The 17,644-nt window shown below is 34.2% G+C and overlaps 1 protein-coding gene across 3 annotated transcripts in view; it reads left to right on the top strand.

Annotated features, from left to right (window-relative positions):
* The window catches only part of LOC100061656 (alpha-2-macroglobulin), a 71,935-nt gene that overhangs the window by 19,016 nt on the left and 35,275 nt on the right, over positions 1-17,644 (top strand). For all 3 annotated transcript variants that reach the window (XM_014740695.3, XM_070270987.1, XM_014740696.3), the window contains 6 exons: positions 657-887; positions 1,100-1,163; positions 2,980-3,122; positions 3,988-4,137; positions 10,201-10,368; positions 10,844-10,925. In XM_014740695.3, coding sequence (XP_014596181.1) covers positions 657-887; positions 1,100-1,163; positions 2,980-3,122; positions 3,988-4,137; positions 10,201-10,368; positions 10,844-10,925 — 838 coding nt within the window. The remainder of the gene's footprint in view (positions 1-656; positions 888-1,099; positions 1,164-2,979; positions 3,123-3,987; positions 4,138-10,200; positions 10,369-10,843; positions 10,926-17,644) is intronic.

The raw sequence follows: 17,644 nt of genomic DNA, 5'->3' as shown, positions 1-17,644 counted from the left end.
GGTAGAAAGCTCCATTAAGTATTACTGTAATACCTGTGAGTGTTATAATCAAGGTATGAACCAAGTAGAGGAAAAGCGAGGAGAAAGTCTTCTGGGGGGGGTTAGTAAATGGGAAACATGAATCCTGAAGTATGAAAGAGCAACTACTACATGAGAGCATAGATAAAATTCTCACTCAAACCACTCCTGCAGAGAGCTTGCAGAGACCTTCCATGATCAGTCCAGAGTATCACAGTAGGGGTAACTTTTACCCATGCACAGGTTTTGCCATTCATTTATACAACTTAATAAACCCAGCTGGATAGAGACATCTACTTGCTGAAGATCACCTTATCGATTTATCACAATTATTCTCCTCAATGAGATTTCCTAGTTCCTTTGGTTCTGGTCTGTCTAGATAAACAGTCTATACGAAAGATACGGTTCACTTTTCTCTATTCAAAGGTATAAATACTTTCCTCAAAATCTTCTGAAAATCATGGATACTGTCAATTAGATCATTTAATCAACATAAGGGGGACTTTTCCCCCATTTTTACTAAGAAGCACAAAATTTGTAACTATTCAATCATATGGGAGAGTAAGCTTATCCAGCTTAGAAGAGACGTTGTTTGTAACAGGTTGTCTACAAAGTAGCATTTCTTTTTGTTTCTCCAGGTCTACCACAAGGAACAGAGTCCCTGTTTTAGCTACTATTACTGCATGACAGAAAAACATAAGCAAGCATACCACACTGCTAATCATGTTTTCTCCTTAAGCAAAAGCTATGTCTACCTTGAGGCTGTGGCTGGTCCCTTGCCCTGTGGCCAAATTCATACAATTCAGGCACACTATATTCTGAATGGGCAGGTCTTGGGGGAGCTGAAGGAGCTCGTCTTCTATTACCTGGTAAGTATTGACTCTTGAGTGGAGGATTAGAAAGGTGTATATGAGGCCAAAAATTATGAAATCCTTTCATTTCTTAACCATGCCTCTTTTGATACCTTGACTTTTCATTGGGCTAGATATCACCACCTGGGTCTCAATGATAAGTATGTTAATGGGGGACAAGCCTCATGATAAGTATGGTGATAAACTGAGAAAATAACTTTTATTTTAAGATCATGGCCAAAGGCAGCATTATCCGAACTGGAGTCCATATTCTCCCCCTGGAGCCAGGAAAGCGTGAGTGTTCCCAATTTACCAATACATCTCTGACTGAACTCCCTAGACACTCACCAATGGATCCCCAACAATTGAGCAAAATAGGGATGCTATGATGCTTCTTGTGTATCAACATTACATTCTCAACAGCCATAGCTCAATGCTCCACTGCCTAATGTAGGCTATACTATCATTAACTCAAAGACGGAAACTTCTCAAACATCTCAAACTGAACATCACCAACAATATTAAACACTTATCACTGGGGCTAGAATATCTGAAAATATAAAATATTCCTACATATACCTAAAATTAATAATCCATGTAGTCATACTAGGATTAACATCAAAAAGGTAAGATGTGTCATTTCAGTTTCTTTTTCCAATAAGATCTGGAGGCCGTTCACTTTGAATTTGACCATTCTGGCCACATCAATTTTTGACTGATAAAAAATGACGAGGAAGAACAGAACTATAAAGCATAATAGATGGAAGACTGAAATAGAAAGATTTTAGAGAGGAATAAAAAGTTGGGGAATTTAATGCAGATTAGATATTCTCCCACCACGTGTATGTCGATCATGATCTTTCATGTCAGTGAAATGTGTGTCTTGTTTGTTCATGTTTATTTAAAAAGCCCCCCTGAATTTTATTCAAATAAACATAAGCATCTTCTTAAATCACCAAGTATTTCTTCCTGCCTTGTTACTATTTCCTCTTTAAGAATGCTTTTCCCCTAAGTATCCACATGGCTAGTTCGCTCACCTCCTTCAAGGCTTGACTCAATTGTCACTTCCTCAATTAGGCCTATTCTGGATGTCCCTATTTAAAATTGTAACTTACCACTCAACCCTGGTATTCCCAATGTCCTTTTCTCCTTACCCTGCCCTATGTTTTTCTCCAGAGCACTTATAACATGTAAACATATTATCTATAATTTACTTATTTATTCTGTTGATTTATTGTCTTTGTCTTTCCACTACAATATAAACTGGATGTGGGCAGAGATTTTGGTTGGTTTTGTTTCACAGATATGTACCAATTGCCTAGAGCAGTGCTTGGTAAATAGTAGATGCACAAATTTGTTGACCTCCTTGTTGTTGCCCAATTTTAACAATCATTTAGTTATTTAACAAAAGTTTCAAATAAGCTATTTTTAAAAAGCTAAATAGAAATCATAAAGTACATTATTAAGAGATTATATAGCCTCAGGTTGGCCTAAAACAATAGAGACTTCTAATAGAGTATAATTTTCACTCAAAAAATATAAGCCCTCTGAAAATTGGTTCACACAAAAGATTTTTTAAAAAATAAGCCACAAGGTCAATAAACCAACTAAATGAGCAATAAACATTCACTAAAGAAAAAAATAAGCATATGTGTATTTGTAAGTGTTGATTGTTCCACTAAAAGAGTCTATAATTTCCAGTTCCATCTCTGAGTTTCACCACTGCCAGATTATCATCTTTTATTTTCCCTCCTCTTATCTGAGTTATAAATGTAATGACAATCAAGGTGGTTTCATTACTTGATATAAACAATAACTTCTAGCTAATGATGTTTAGGCTTGCTAAGCTTTCAACCAGATAGGAAATCACCATATGATTGGTCAGAAAGGATAAATAACATGGACAAACTTTTCAACAGTAAACCTTCTTAGTGGAAGATATCCTGCACTACTCTTTTCATACATTAACCATTAACACCCAGGCCATTAACAATGGATAGATGCAGAAACATCAATGTGAAGATATAGGTCCCCAAATCCCTATGTGTCCAGGTTTTCCTGTCAGTATCCTGGCCCCTAACCACTCCATCTCATTCTCTCTGTGCTCCAGTGAGAGGCCATTTTTCCATGTCAGTCCCTGTGGAGTCAGACATCGCTCCTATCGCTCAGTTGCTCCTCTATGCCATTTTACCTGATGGGGAAGTGTTTGGGGACTTTGCAAAATACGAAGTTGAAAATTGTCTGCCCAACAAGGTAGGTGATTTATTTCCTAAAATTAAAAAAAAGAGACGTGAGGGTAGGAAGGACATAATTTATTTTATAGACAAAGAAACTGAGGCAATAATAACTTAGTAACTATTGCAAAGTCATAAAATAATTTAATGGCAAGACCAGAACTAGGATCCAGGTCCCCCAATTCTTGATTTGTGCACTTTTTTTTAAGTCCCATCCTCTTTATTTATTATTTTTTGTGTGTGTGATAAAAACACAAGATCTATCCTTTTAGCAAATTATTAAGTATACAATACAGTGTAGTTAACTAAAGGCTATATGCTGTACGGCAGATCTCTAGGACTTATTCATCTTATATAACTGAAACTTTGTACCCTTTGATTAATGCCCACTGTTTTCCCCTCTCCCCAGCCCCTGGCAACCACCATTCCACTTTTTACTGCTTCAATCAGTGCCTTTCAATCACATTGTGCTGCCCTTAAAACACATCCAGTCAAGAGCCGTTCACTTCATTCCCCTGAAATGAGAGGAGAAGCATAGGTAAAGAGATAGATAGACAGACAGATAGATAATTGATAATTATATTATACTATTAGAATGACTGACATTTCACCTGAAGCAAATATATAACTGGTCAGTAAAAATAAGTAATTAACAAGAATATGTATCACTCCCGGTGCTCATCTGTTGCTCCGGCATAAACTGGCTTGTACACTAACTGCTCAATAAACCTCAGTGAGCAAAGACCCTCAGGACTAACTCTCTGACAATCATAATTTAGCAAAACAGATGTATGTTGAATAGGCAAATGACTGAAAAAATGTGAAGGGTTTTAGGCTGGTGATACCAGGTAGCTTTCTAACCTGATGATTACCCTTTCTCACAGGTGGATTTGAGCTTCCACCCAACACAGAGTCTCCCGGCCTCACACACCCACCTGCGAGTCACAGCTTCTCCTCAGTCCCTCTGCGCCCTCCGGGCCGTGGACCAAAGTGTGCTGCTCATGAAGCCTGAGGCAGAGCTGTCCCCGGCCTCGGTGAGTTCCCAGCAGCCTCGGGGGTCACGAAGGATCACGCAAGGATCCCAGAGCAAGGAGAACCCCCTGTTCAGTAAGGGGAATATTAATTTTAAATATTTCACATTTGTTTGAGGGTTAATAACTGTCAAAGTTCTTTAACATGTTATCTTATTCAATGCTCATGGCATCCCTGAAACATATCTTCATTTTAAGATCTAAAAGTATAGTTCAGAAAAATGTACCATTTATTAAACAGAAACCAAGAACAGCCAGTAAATTGCAGAGTTTAAATCTGATTTCAGATGTTCTGTCTCTACACCTATAGTCTCTCTGTTTTACCACTGCTGTCTCGATAGAGTCAAATGTATATTTTAATAACTTTTACTCTTAAGATACTCAGTATAAAGCCTATGAGAGTAATATTGGTTTTCGGGCACCAAAGCAAACTTTTTATAAAAACAAATTCTTACAAATTTCAGGAGTAAATAGGAGTAAAACAAAATAATAAAAATAAAGAAGGAGATTCTCAAACTTTTCAAAATTCTCAAAAGCACAACTGAAATCATAAGCTATTGGCAGTAGTCTTTCCGAGGTTAATTAAAATGTGAAAGTCTATTGGTTTTTATATTGGATTAAGACGAGCATTTATGAAGAAGAGTTATAGCTCTAATAAAAGAAAAAATTTTTTAAGAATCATCATTGGCATTGGTTGACATCATAATTTAAAACATGGAGTTTATACATAAATTTAAAAATGTATTTATTAAATTTTATTTAATTATTTATGGAATTATTTAACCAAGATAAGGCTGGGAATTTATCATTGTTTAATTCAAACAATGTTTAAATCAAACTAATGCTTAACTTAAACTAGTGTTTAAGCAATGAGAGTTTATGTTTCATATATAGCAAATTCTTTGGAAAACATATTACTAAAGTTCTGTCATTTATATTTTAACTTCCCCAAAACATGCTTGTAATAAAGGCTCTCTTGAGTAATTATTTTTATCCAAGAAATATATGCACTTAGTTTAAAAATGCAAATACTGTTAGAAGAGTTAGAACCAACAGACAACAGTTTTCAGGCTCCCTACCCTCTTCCTCATTCCATTCTTTGGAAGCATACACTTTCAACCATTTCAGTTATTTCTTCTGATATTTACTTCCATATTTCTGAAGTCTATATCCTTTGTTTATTCTTCATGTTTAACATTATCTATTGATGCCTATTATGAAGTAACATTTTAACTCTTATTATTCATCCTCTCTCCTCTCCTCATCTTGCCAATATAGTTGTATGATAATTTAGGTTAAATCCTTTCAATTTTCCTTATTATGACTATATAAATATTGTTCATCACTAAGCTAAATAGTATATTATGATTATATTTCACCTCTTACTTGTTTTTGTCTTTCCTAGAGTTTAATCATTGCCTTATTTTCATATTTCTTAGCGGTTTTTTTCCTTCCATTCTCTGTCTGTCTCCACATTCTCTCATGATTCTGTAAATAGTGTTCAATTCAATTCTATTAACTTCACTTCTTTTTTTCTGTTGGAGCCCTCCATCTCTTCTCTGTTCCAGACTGACTGTTTTCAAGGCCTGTTGCTCACTCTCATCCTTGAAGATCCCCTTCAAAGCTCTCCTGGTTTGGCCTACTGTGTCCCAGATCCCAGGACTTCTTTCTTCGTTTGCTTCTTCCTTTTGGGAGGGCATATCCTTCAGTAATTTTCTGAGAAAGAGAGCATGGGAGGTAAACTTTTTTGGGAACTGTGAATCTCTTTATTTACCCTAACAATTAATTAATACTTTGACTTAGTAAAGAACTTTAGTTAGGTAATCATTTTCACAGAGAGTTTTGAGGACATTAGCTCCATGGCTTTCTAGATCCCAAAATTGTTACTGAGATGCACAATGCCATTCTAATTCTGTCTTTGTACTTTGTATTGTTCTTTATTTTCTCTCTGGAACCTTTCAAAATCTTTTTTTATGTCTGGTGCCCTGAGAAGCCACAATCATGGGAAGGGTCTTGCTTCATTTATTATGATGGACATTATTATACTGAACATTCAATGAGTTATTTCAATCAAGAGCATAGATTCTAACTTTTTTGAGAGCCATGGACACTGACTACAGTCTGGTGAAGGCTATGAATATTGTTTAAATGCATAAAATAAAATACATAGGAATACAAAAGGAAGTACAATTTTCAAAATATTTTTATTTGATGAAGTAACATATGTGCTTCTTTATTATCACATTAAATAACACAATTCATCTAACATATGAGTTAGCAAGTGCTGAATATGAGTAAATATGGACACTGTCATGTCTTAGCCTAAATAGCAACACTACACCATGGGGTTATCTTTAACTCACATCCTTCCACATATTGGCTAACAACTAATTGTGGATAGGAACTACTGGAAAGCCACGTAAAGTCAGGGTCACCAGTGCAAGAACGTGCAACTTCAGTGTTCAGTGGTTGAAAGACGACTTGGTGCAGAGTTGCCTAAATGTTGGCCAGCCATGTTGCATAAGTATTTTTATATGGGAAGATAGCAATCAAAGACTTGTTTAATAGCTACTATAATTTTGAAGAAGCGATGAGTGTAGATAATTTTTCAAGATATCTGATCAACTATAACATAATATAAAAATATCCATGATTTCTGTTGGTAACAAAGTCATGAGTACTGCTGACACTCCTGTGGCCTGTAACTTAGATTAATAATTGAAAGAAATGTTAAATTTCAGTTAAATATTTAAGAAAATAAAGATGTAGTTTTCCCATCCAAACTTACAAACCTCTAAATTCTAACCCTGAACCCCTCTAGAGTCTGTGGATCCCAAGTTTAAAAAATCTGATCTAGAGGTTAATATCCTTTGGTTCTAGGACATTTTCTTTTTTTTTTTAAAGATTGGCACCTGAGCTAGCAACTGTTGCCAATCTTCTTTTTTTTCTTCTTCTCCCCAAAGCTCCCCAGCACACAGCCATATATTCTAGTTGGAGGTCCTTCTGGCTGTGCTATGCGGGACGCTGCCTCAGCATGGCCTGATGAGCAGTGCCGTGTCCATTCCCAGGACCTGAACCAGCGAAACCCTGGGCCACCAAAGCAGAGCACGTGAACTTAACCACTCAGCCACAGGGCCAGCTCCCAGAAATTTTCTTTATTTTTTATTTTCTCTTCTCAATTTCTCTGCTTTTTTTGTCTGAAATTGCTGCTAGTCAGATATTGGATCTCCTGGATAGATCCTCTAATATTCTTATCTTTTCTCTCCTATTTTCTTTTTCTTTCTGAGAGATTTCCTCAAAATTTACTTTTTATCACTTACAGATTTTGTTTTAAATTAGGTTTCTCATCCCTAATTTTCAAAGTTACTTATTATTCTCTGATTATTTTATTTTGAGAGTGTCATATTCTTGTTTCATAGATGCAATATCTTTTTCCATCTCTATGAAGATATTATAGGGTTTTTCTTTTCCTTTTGGAGTTTTCTTTTGCTTTCTGCATTGCCATTGTTTCCTCTGACTTTGTTTTGTCAGCTTGTTTTGGTCTCTGTCATTTATGTTGGAAAATTTACTGATGATCATTATCTGTTTATGCATAGTTAAGACTGAAGCACGTGTGTGTGTGTGTGTGTGTGTGTGTATGATGTAGTATAACATGAGTCAGACAACAGACAATCTCAATTTGTAGCTAACACACTGACGACTGTTGACATAAAATTATTTCCATGGTTATCTATTCATTTAAGTATTGTCATATCTAGAGCTATCCCCCAAATGCTTTCCAATCCTTACCTATCATTATCAGTGACTCCTAAAAGCATAAAAATAGTCCACAAAGGAAAAGAGAGTTCATTATGGCAGCAAAAAGTTCCCTTGAGATAAATGACAATGGAGAATATGGGATGAGGAACTTTCTCTTTGGGAGCTATCTTTGGGCCATTGATTGGTTCCTCCTAATATTAGGGTACATCTTTCAGCACATTTGTATCTCTGTTCTTATTAATACTCCCCACGATATTAGTGGAATAACCACTAAAGTCATGTGCCTGGGGACATGTCTGAATGCCAAATATAAGGTGACTTGGGATATATATTGATTCTATATTTTCTTAATGAAAAGAAACCAAAAAAGAAAAAACTCTGCCAACTTAAATTTATAAACCTTGATAATCATAGATAAGTTATTTCAATATCCACTTATAATTTGTTTATATTATTTAACCACACATATTCAAAATCAACATTACATTAAGATATTTACTAATTTAGAAATATGGTTTTTCCCACTCTTACATTTCATGAAACAATTTTATTCAAACTCTTCGCATTAATTTCTGATGCCAGTGTCTTCAACTTGATGATATTATATTATCTAATAATTTTCCAGAGCATATCATCTTTATTTCCACCTAAATTGTCTAAGATATGGCACTTTATTATTTTATTTATTTTTTTATTGAGGTCACATTGCTTTATAATATTGTATAAACTTCAGGTGTACATCATTATATTTCAACTTCTGTATAGACTGCATCGTGTGCATTGTGTTGACCAACAAAAGTGTAGTTGCCATCCATCATCATACACATGTGCCCCTCTGCCCTTTTCACCCTCCCCTCACCCCCTTTTCTCCTGGTAACTGCTAACCTGGTCTCTGTATCCATGTGTTTGCTTGTTTGTTTATCTTCCACATATGAGTGAATCATACAGTATTTGTCTTTCTCTGTCTGACTTATTTCACTTAGCATAATAACCTCAAAGTCCATCAAATATTTTGTATCTTGACATTTTCATTTTTATTTCAATTTAGTCTGACTTTTTACATCTCTTAAGAATAAAATACTTTGAATCTTAAGTCTCTATTTTCTATCAAGAAGGTTACACAAAGAGAAATTTTTAGATTTCGCATTTTTCAAAAGTGGAAATGCAAATTTTTTTACTATTCTTTGGACACGGGAAGTCTGTGTAACACTAATGGATTGCCAGCCAGACTGTTTTGTTAAGCATGTAAAAAGCAATAAACAATTCTTAGCTTGCATAATTCAAGTTATTCAACAAATAGCTACATTTCTCAGTAGTCCTTGAGAAAATTATTGCTCTAATCAAGTCTCTAAAAAGCAATAGAGTAAATGTTTATATGGTTAAGATCATGAATATACACCTATATGAAGAATGAAAAGTAAAACACCCAAACAGCTTATTTTTTATGTGAATGAGTACTACTAGTGGCTTGAGGTAAGATGACCAGCTAGAGCCATATCTCAGACAACTTAGGTGGACATAAAGTATTTGAGAGAAGGTTCTATACTATGAAAAACGTTGTAAAGACTACTAAAATATAAGGTGAAATTCTCTTTTCTGAGCAATAATTTGGCGGAAAACAGAAAATCACATCTTATATTTGAGCATTTATGAAATAACTGAGACTTTTGGATCATCATTGGATAAAAAAATGGTAGACTTCACATACCATGAATAATGTCTTGGATTACACTGATCTGACATAGATAGATGACAAGTGATGATTTATTTCCCATTAGAACAGGAGTTCATTTTTCCTATACGTAAGGGTAAAAGTAGGTGGATATAATCCTTTTAATAGTGGCAAGATTACCTTCTGCCTATTTAGATTACAAACCTAACTAAATCTATGTGTTTCTTGAGGATAAGACTCACAAAACTTGTTTCACTCTTTCACATAGTGAAAGTCTATTACTGACCGATTTATATTATATTACAAACATATATTATTGAATTTAAATTTTACATTAAATTTTATTAGAAATAATATCTCTCTCAAACATAAGGTACAGAATTTGTCTTTGAGCTCTCTCTTAATGTTCCTGTTAGTCTTGGGTACTTGGAATATTTTTAGTCTTTTCTTGAGCATGGTAAACACCTTTAGAACAAAACACTGTTCAAAAGAAAATATCTACAAATCTTTTTTATAGATCATGGATACACTCGAGAAATGATTGGTAGTGATCATACTGGCTCTTTTCTTTTCAGTGAGTATCATTCAAGAAAAGACAAGAAAGAGTTTTCCCCCTCTTTCCTCATTTTTTATAGGTATATAATCTGCTACCTGCAAAGGATTTTGCTGACTTCATTCATAGTTCAAATCAGCAGAAAGAGGACCAAAAAGACTGTATCAAACGTGATAATGTCTCTATTGATGGACTCATGTACTCTTCAGTGTCACACAGCAATGAAGAAGATGTTTACAGCTTCATGAGGGTAAAGCCCATTTTATCCATTAATATTCTGCCTTGTGAATTATTTAAGATTAATAGAATACTATATTAATAAAGAATATTAGAAAGTGCCCCTTCTGGGTCATTGTTTTTCTGCTGAGGAATCTGAAACATAGGTTAAGTGACTTGCTTAAGTGACATAGCTAATTATAGCAGAGCCGAGGCCAAGACACACTTCTGATGAATCTTGTGTTCCTTTCAACATCCTCTGTGGCTTTACAACACTAACTTTACAATGGTCAGCTTTGCCATGCTAAAGGATATGAGGAACAAAATTTGAAAAGTCTTCAAAGAATAAATTTCTATTATCACACTACTGCATCAAGTATTCTATTACTCTTCTTGATTATGTAAAATTATAATGTTATTAATTGGGTATGATAATTTTTTTATACAAAGGGGGGTTTTTATGTAATTTTAAATACTTATGTTTGATTTGATAATCGTTTTCTTTCCAGAGCATGGACTTAAAGGTATTCACCAACTTGAAGATTAAACATCCCAAATTTTGCCCTGATGATATAATTCACCAACCTCCAGGTAAAATAACAAATTAGTTTAAGTTTTGTATTAAGGGAAATGTTAACTATTTAGCAAAGATGATGAAAATGAAATGGTTGAGCAAGCATATTGTCCATACCAAGGAGAAATAACCTAAGATTACATGGGCCAAATTACTTGCCCAAAGTCATGGAGATAGTAAGTGGAACAACGAGAACTGGAGCCACTTCTTTTGATTGAGGTGAACACTACATTGCCACCCAACAACCAAAACGATAGACAGTAAGGTAAAATGTAAAAATTACTACAATAGGTGGACAAACAAGAATAATTCTGGGGAGTCGGAAAATTTTTCATAGAAGAGATGTGTCATATGGAAGGAAGAGAATTTTGACAATGCATGAGAGACAGGAGAAAAGAAAAAAAGACATTTCAGGCAAAGGAAAGAGTAACAAAGGAAAAGAAAAAAGTTTTAAGTCAAATTGCACTGCAAATGAAGCACCCTGTAGTCATTCTATTTTCTAACCACGTCTTCAATTTTTTAAAACTTCAGTCTTACTCCCAGGTTATTTATTTTCAGAGTTCACAACCAAACATTTTCCTTTCTGATTCTACCCACCCTTTTCAACATTCTCCAAAATATTGTCTTTCAATAAATTATTTTCATTGGCATAGTAAAAAAAAAAAAATTCAATTAGGAGCCAAAAATCCTGATGTGTGGCTTGCGGCAAGTCAATTCTCTTCTTTCAGCCTCAATTTTGTTTGGTAAAATGAGGGAATTAAAATAAATGTTCTCTAAATTTCCTTATTACATTTTACATTAATATGATGTGAGATATTCATATGAGATATTATGTGATGTGATTACAATATAGTCTTAGGATAACAACTACTTAAAGAATTGTTTCTTATAGTCTTTGATTTCTAACCAAACTTAAAGTGCTAGTCTATAAATAAACTCATAGCACAGCCAACCTGTTTTCAAAACATCATTCCTCTATTCCAAAATAAAATAAATGCATTCAAAGTATAAAATGCATTTCAAACAGAAGATGATACAGATTTTGAACATGTGCTTCTCAAAATGATTGGATCACAAGGATACACATATGATCAAGTTTATAGATAAAGAATAAATGAAAAGAAAATAATAATGGGAGTCCAAGGCCAGAAGAGACTATATTCAATATAAGAAATTTTCTAGGGTATGCGAGTTTACCAGAATTATTTTGATTTATATATTTCATTAATGTTTAATGAGAATTAAACATACAATGATGTAGTATGAGATAATCTGAAATCCCTAGGGAAATTTCTTGAGAAAACATTGCTTAAACATCTTTAAGAGAAACCACATATTACATTTGCACATGACACTGTATGGTGTAGATAACTTTGCTCTTGAGGATCAGCTAAAGAAAGACAATCATAGAGGAACCAAGCCCAGTGAAGGGGGAGAAAAAGCTGAGCTAGTGAGTGATAGAAATAATAAGATACAGATATAGCTTAAGCATGAAAATGAAAGTGTTAATTTAGTGCTTTCTGTCTGTGAATAGTGAAGATAATCTAAAGTATTTATGAGGGTAAGATAAATTACTCATCTTGATCCTACTTGAACAGTAAATAGAAAATCATTTGACACTATTTTATGGACAACAAGGCACCGAACTTGATTTGATAAGTTAAGGGTCACATTTAGCTGGTGAAGAAAAAAGCTAAAAAAAGTATTTGGGAGAAATACTTAGGAAGTTATTATCAAAGGAGTTAGCCATTTTTCATGCAACAATAATACATAAGACTGGACATTGTAAGAGAATTGGACAGGAAAACCAAAGTAACATAGTTAGTGGAAGATAATAAGAGAAGAAAAGGAAAGTGATCATATTACAGAGGAAGATTAACTGGTTGTAAAAATTATTACAAATTATAAACTAAGGCTTGTAATATGCTGCTAATGGCAGTGGTCTGGAGAAACTGGAGAAATTGAAAATAAATATGCAAAATATGGCATCCATGCAGGATACATTAAGACTTTCTTAAGCCCCAGATTTTCTTGCCTTTGTGGGTCCCTACTTTCATAAAAAAATATTAAAAATTGTTTTACAACTATGTTGGTATAAAGACAAATATAATTCAGGCTGGACTGTATTCATTTTTTCATCTTGATTTGAAAAGAAATTAAAACATTTTCATGGATCCCTAAACGTTTCAGAGGCCTAGGCACTGTGCCTACTGTATGTAATAGATAAATTGGCCAGCACATCTGCAGATACTTAAGCTACTGAGTGGAGAACTGAGGCACTAGAAAACACTGAAGAATGAAAGGTAAATAGAAAGTCAGAGGCCAAGTTAAGAGGTCAGTGGCCATGGTAGAATATCTAGAGAAATGAAGCTGTACAAATGCAAAAATTTCAAAACAAGAGAGGAATGGGGAAACAATCTCTGTATAGAATCTTTTTGTTATATCTGCTCTTTCCAAGTTATTTCTGAAAATAAGTCAAGTTATGAAGGAAATACTTTGTTAAAGGCCTTAATGCTGAATCTATACGTGTACATGTTCTGAGAAAATGCAGGCCAGAGAACCTCTGTTACTAATTCTAGGATTTTCATTTCCTGCCAGTACAACTCAAAGCCAATGTAATGATTCTGGTGTCATGATTTTCCTTTGCCCTACCAAAGGAATATACTTGAGGGGAACTTTTCCCTTTTGTCTCTTTTTGGTTCAAAAGTTCGTGCTTTTTTCTTTTCTTGCTTTTTATATGAATTAAAAGTAGATGTCAAAACATTGTGTTTGACAGCACGCCAACTAGCCACAGCAGTCACAAACATGACTCGCAGATGGGCAGGGGGTCAGCACAGCCCAGCAACATGCCCCAGAAGTTGTGACTCTACCCCACAGCTGGTCTGAGAGTGAGCCTCGCACACCAATGCACCACAGCCACAGCCCTGCCACAACAGAAGGGCACACACAGCCCACACAGGGGACATCTATTGAGTCCCTGGCCCAAGTGACCAGGGAAGATTGCACTTCTGGACCCCACAGGAAATCTCCTACATAAGGCCACACTTTCCCGACCAGGATAGGTAAATGATTTAGCTGATACATAGAAACAAATACAGAGAATTAGGCAAAATGAGAAGACAAAGAAATATTTTCCAAACAAAGAACAAAGCAAAACATCATAAAAAGAACTAAACTAAACAGAGATAAGCAATCTACCAGACAAAGAGTTCAAAGTACTGGTCATAAAGATGCTCACTGAACTCAGGAGAAGAATGAATGAACAAAGCAAAAACTTCAACAAAGAGAAAATATAAAAAGAATAAATCAGAACTCAAGAATACAATAACTGAAATAAAAAATGCAGTAGATGGAATCAACAGCAGAATAGATGATACAGAAGAACAGATCAGCAACTTCAAAGACAGGTTAGTGGAAATCACCCAACCAAAACAGCAAAAGAAAAAAGAGTTATGAAAAATGGAGACAGTCTAGGGGACCACTGGGACAATATCAAGTGTAATAACCTTTGCATTATGGAAGTCCCAGAAGGAGAAGAGAGAGAGAAAGGGGCAGAAAGCTTACTTGAAGAAATAATGGCTGAAAACTTCCCTAACCTGGGGAAGGAAACAGACATCTACATCCAGGAAGCATAGAGAGTCCCAAACAAGATGAGCCCAAAGAGATCCACAAGACACATCAAGATAATTAAAATGTCAAAAGTTAAAGAGATAATCTTAAAAACAGCAAGAAGAAAAACAAACAACAACTTGTTATGTACAAGGGAACCCCCCGTAAGACTCTCAGAGGATTTTTCAGCAGAAACTTTACAAGCCAGAAGGGAGTGACATGATATATTCAAAATTATATATTCAAATATATATTCATAGATGCTGAAAGGAAAACACTTACAACCAAGAATACTTTACCCAGCAAGGTTATCATTCAGAACTGAAGGAGAGATAAAGTGTTTCCCAGACAAGCAAAAGCAAAAGGAGTTCATCACCACTAAATCAGCCTTACGAGAAATGTTAAAGGAACTTCTTTAAGAGGAAAAGTAAAGACCATAACTTGAAATAAGAGTATACATGAAAGAGAAAATCTCACTGGTAAAGGCAAATATTTAGTAAAGGTACTGGATGAACCACTTATAAAGCTAGTATGAAGGTTGAAAGACAAAAGTAGTAAAATCAATTTATAACTATATTATAAAATTATAACTACAATAATTAGTTAAGGGATATACAAAATAAAAAGATGTAAAATATGACATCAAAACCAAAAATTTGGAGGAGGGAGTAAAAATGTAGAGTTTTTAGAATGCGGTCAAACTTAAGCAACTATCAACTTAAAGTAGACTGCTATATATATAGGTTAATATATACAAACCTCATGGTAACCAGAAACCAAAAACCTATAGTAGATACACAAAAAATAAAGAGAATCCAAACATAACACTAAAGAAAGTCATCAAACCACAAGGGAAGAGAAAAAGAAAGGAATAGAGAAGAACTACAAAGACAGCCAAAAAGAATTAACAGAATGGCAATAGCACATACCTATCAACAATTACATTAAATGTAAATGAACTAAATTTTCCAATTAAAAGACGTAGCATGGCTGAATGGATAAAAAAACAAGACCCATTTTTAAAGTCTATATGCTGCTTACAAGAGACTCACTTCAGATCTAAAGCCACACATAGACTGCAAGTGGAAGGATGGAAAAAGATATTCCATGCAAATGTAAATAAAAAGAAAGCTGGAGTTGCAATACTTATATCAGACAAAATAAATTTTAAAACAAAGGCTGTAACACAAGATAAAGAAAGATATTACATAATAATAAAAGGGTTAATCCAATAAGAGGATATAACATTTGTAAATATTTATTCACCCAACAGAGGAGCACCTAAATACATAAAGCAAATATTAACAAACTTAATGCGAGAAATTGACAATAATAGTAGGGGACTTTAATACTCTACTCCCATCAATGACTAGATCATCCAGACAGAAAATCAACATGGAACCAGTGGCCTTAAATGACACATTAGACCGGATTAACTTAATAGATATAGGCAGAACATTCCATCCAAAAACTGCAGAATATACATTTTTTTCAAGTGCACAGGGAACATTCTCCAGCATGGATCACATGTTAGGCCACAAAACAATCTCAATAAATTTAAGAAGACTGAAATCACATCAAGAATCTTTTTTGACCACAGTGTTATAAAACTAAAAATTGATTATGGGAAGAAAACTGGAAAAAACACAAACACGTGGAGACTAAAAACCATGCTACTAAACAACTAATGGGTCAATGAAAAAATCAAAGATGAAATAAAAAAATACCTTAAGACAAATGAAAATGGAAACACAATGTTCCAAGATCAATAGGATGCAGCAAAAGCAGTTCTAAGAAGGAAGTTTATAATGATATAAGTCTACCTTAGGAAACAAGAAAAATCTCAAATAAACCACCTAACCTTACATATAAAGGAACTAGAAAAAGAAGAATAAAGCCCGAAGTTAATAGAAGGAAGCAAATAATAAAGATCAGAGCAGAAAGAAATGATAGAGAGACTGAAAAAAAAAAGGAAAAAAATCAGTGAAACTAAGAGCTGGTTCTTTGAAAAGATAAACAAAATTGATAAACCTTTAGACAGACTCATTAAGAAAAAAAGAGAGAGGGCCCAAATAAATAAAATCAGAAATGAAAAAGGAGAAGTTACAATAGATACCACAGAAGTACAAAGGATCGTGAGACTACTACAATTATATGCCAACAAATTGGACAACGTAGAAAAAATTGATAAATTTCTAGAAATATATAATCTTTCAAGACTGAATCAGGAAGAAATGGGAAATCTGAATAGACTGATTACTCACAATAAAATTGAATCAGTATCAAAAAATTCCCCAAAAACAAAAGTCCAGGACAAAATGATTTCACAGGTTTATTCTACAAAACATTTAAAGGAGAGTTAATACCTATGCTTCTCAAACTGTCCAAAAAATAGAAGAGAAAGGAATGCTTCCAAATTCATTTTACAAAGCCAGAATTACCCTGATACCAAAACCAGACAAAGACACCACAAAAAAAGAAAATTACAAATCAATATCCCTGATGAGCATAGACCAAAAATCCTCAACAAAAGTTTACAAAATGAATTCAACAGTACATTAAAAGGTTCATACACCATGACTGAGTGGGATTTATTCCATGAATACAAAAATAGTTCAACATCCTCAAATCAATCAACATGATACACCACATTAACAAAATGAAGAATAGAAATCATGTGATTATCTCAATAGATGCAGAAAAGTATCTGACAAAATTCAACATACATTTATGATAAAAAGTCTCAATAAAATGGGTATAGAGGGAACGTACCTCAACATAATAAAGGCCATATATTACAAACCCACAGCTAATGTTACACTCAATAGTGACAAGATGAAAGCCTTTCCTCTAAGATCAGGAACAAAACAAGAATTCCCCCTCTTGCTGCTTTTATTCAATATAATATTGGAAGTCCCAGCCACAGCAATTAGACAATAAAAAGAAATAAAAGGCACCCAAATCTGAAAGGAAGATGTAAAACTGTCACTACTTGCAGATGACATGATACTATATATAGAACACCCTAAATACTCCACCAAAAAAACACTATTAGATTAATAAATGAATTCAATAAAGTTGTGGATACAAAATTAATATACATAAATCTATTGCATTTCTACACACT

This window comes from Equus caballus, chromosome 6 (assembly GCF_041296265.1).
Source record: "Equus caballus isolate H_3958 breed thoroughbred chromosome 6, TB-T2T, whole genome shotgun sequence".
NCBI classification, from domain to species: domain Eukaryota; kingdom Metazoa; phylum Chordata; class Mammalia; order Perissodactyla; family Equidae; genus Equus; species Equus caballus.
This window is presented reverse-complemented; position numbering and strand designations above follow the sequence as displayed.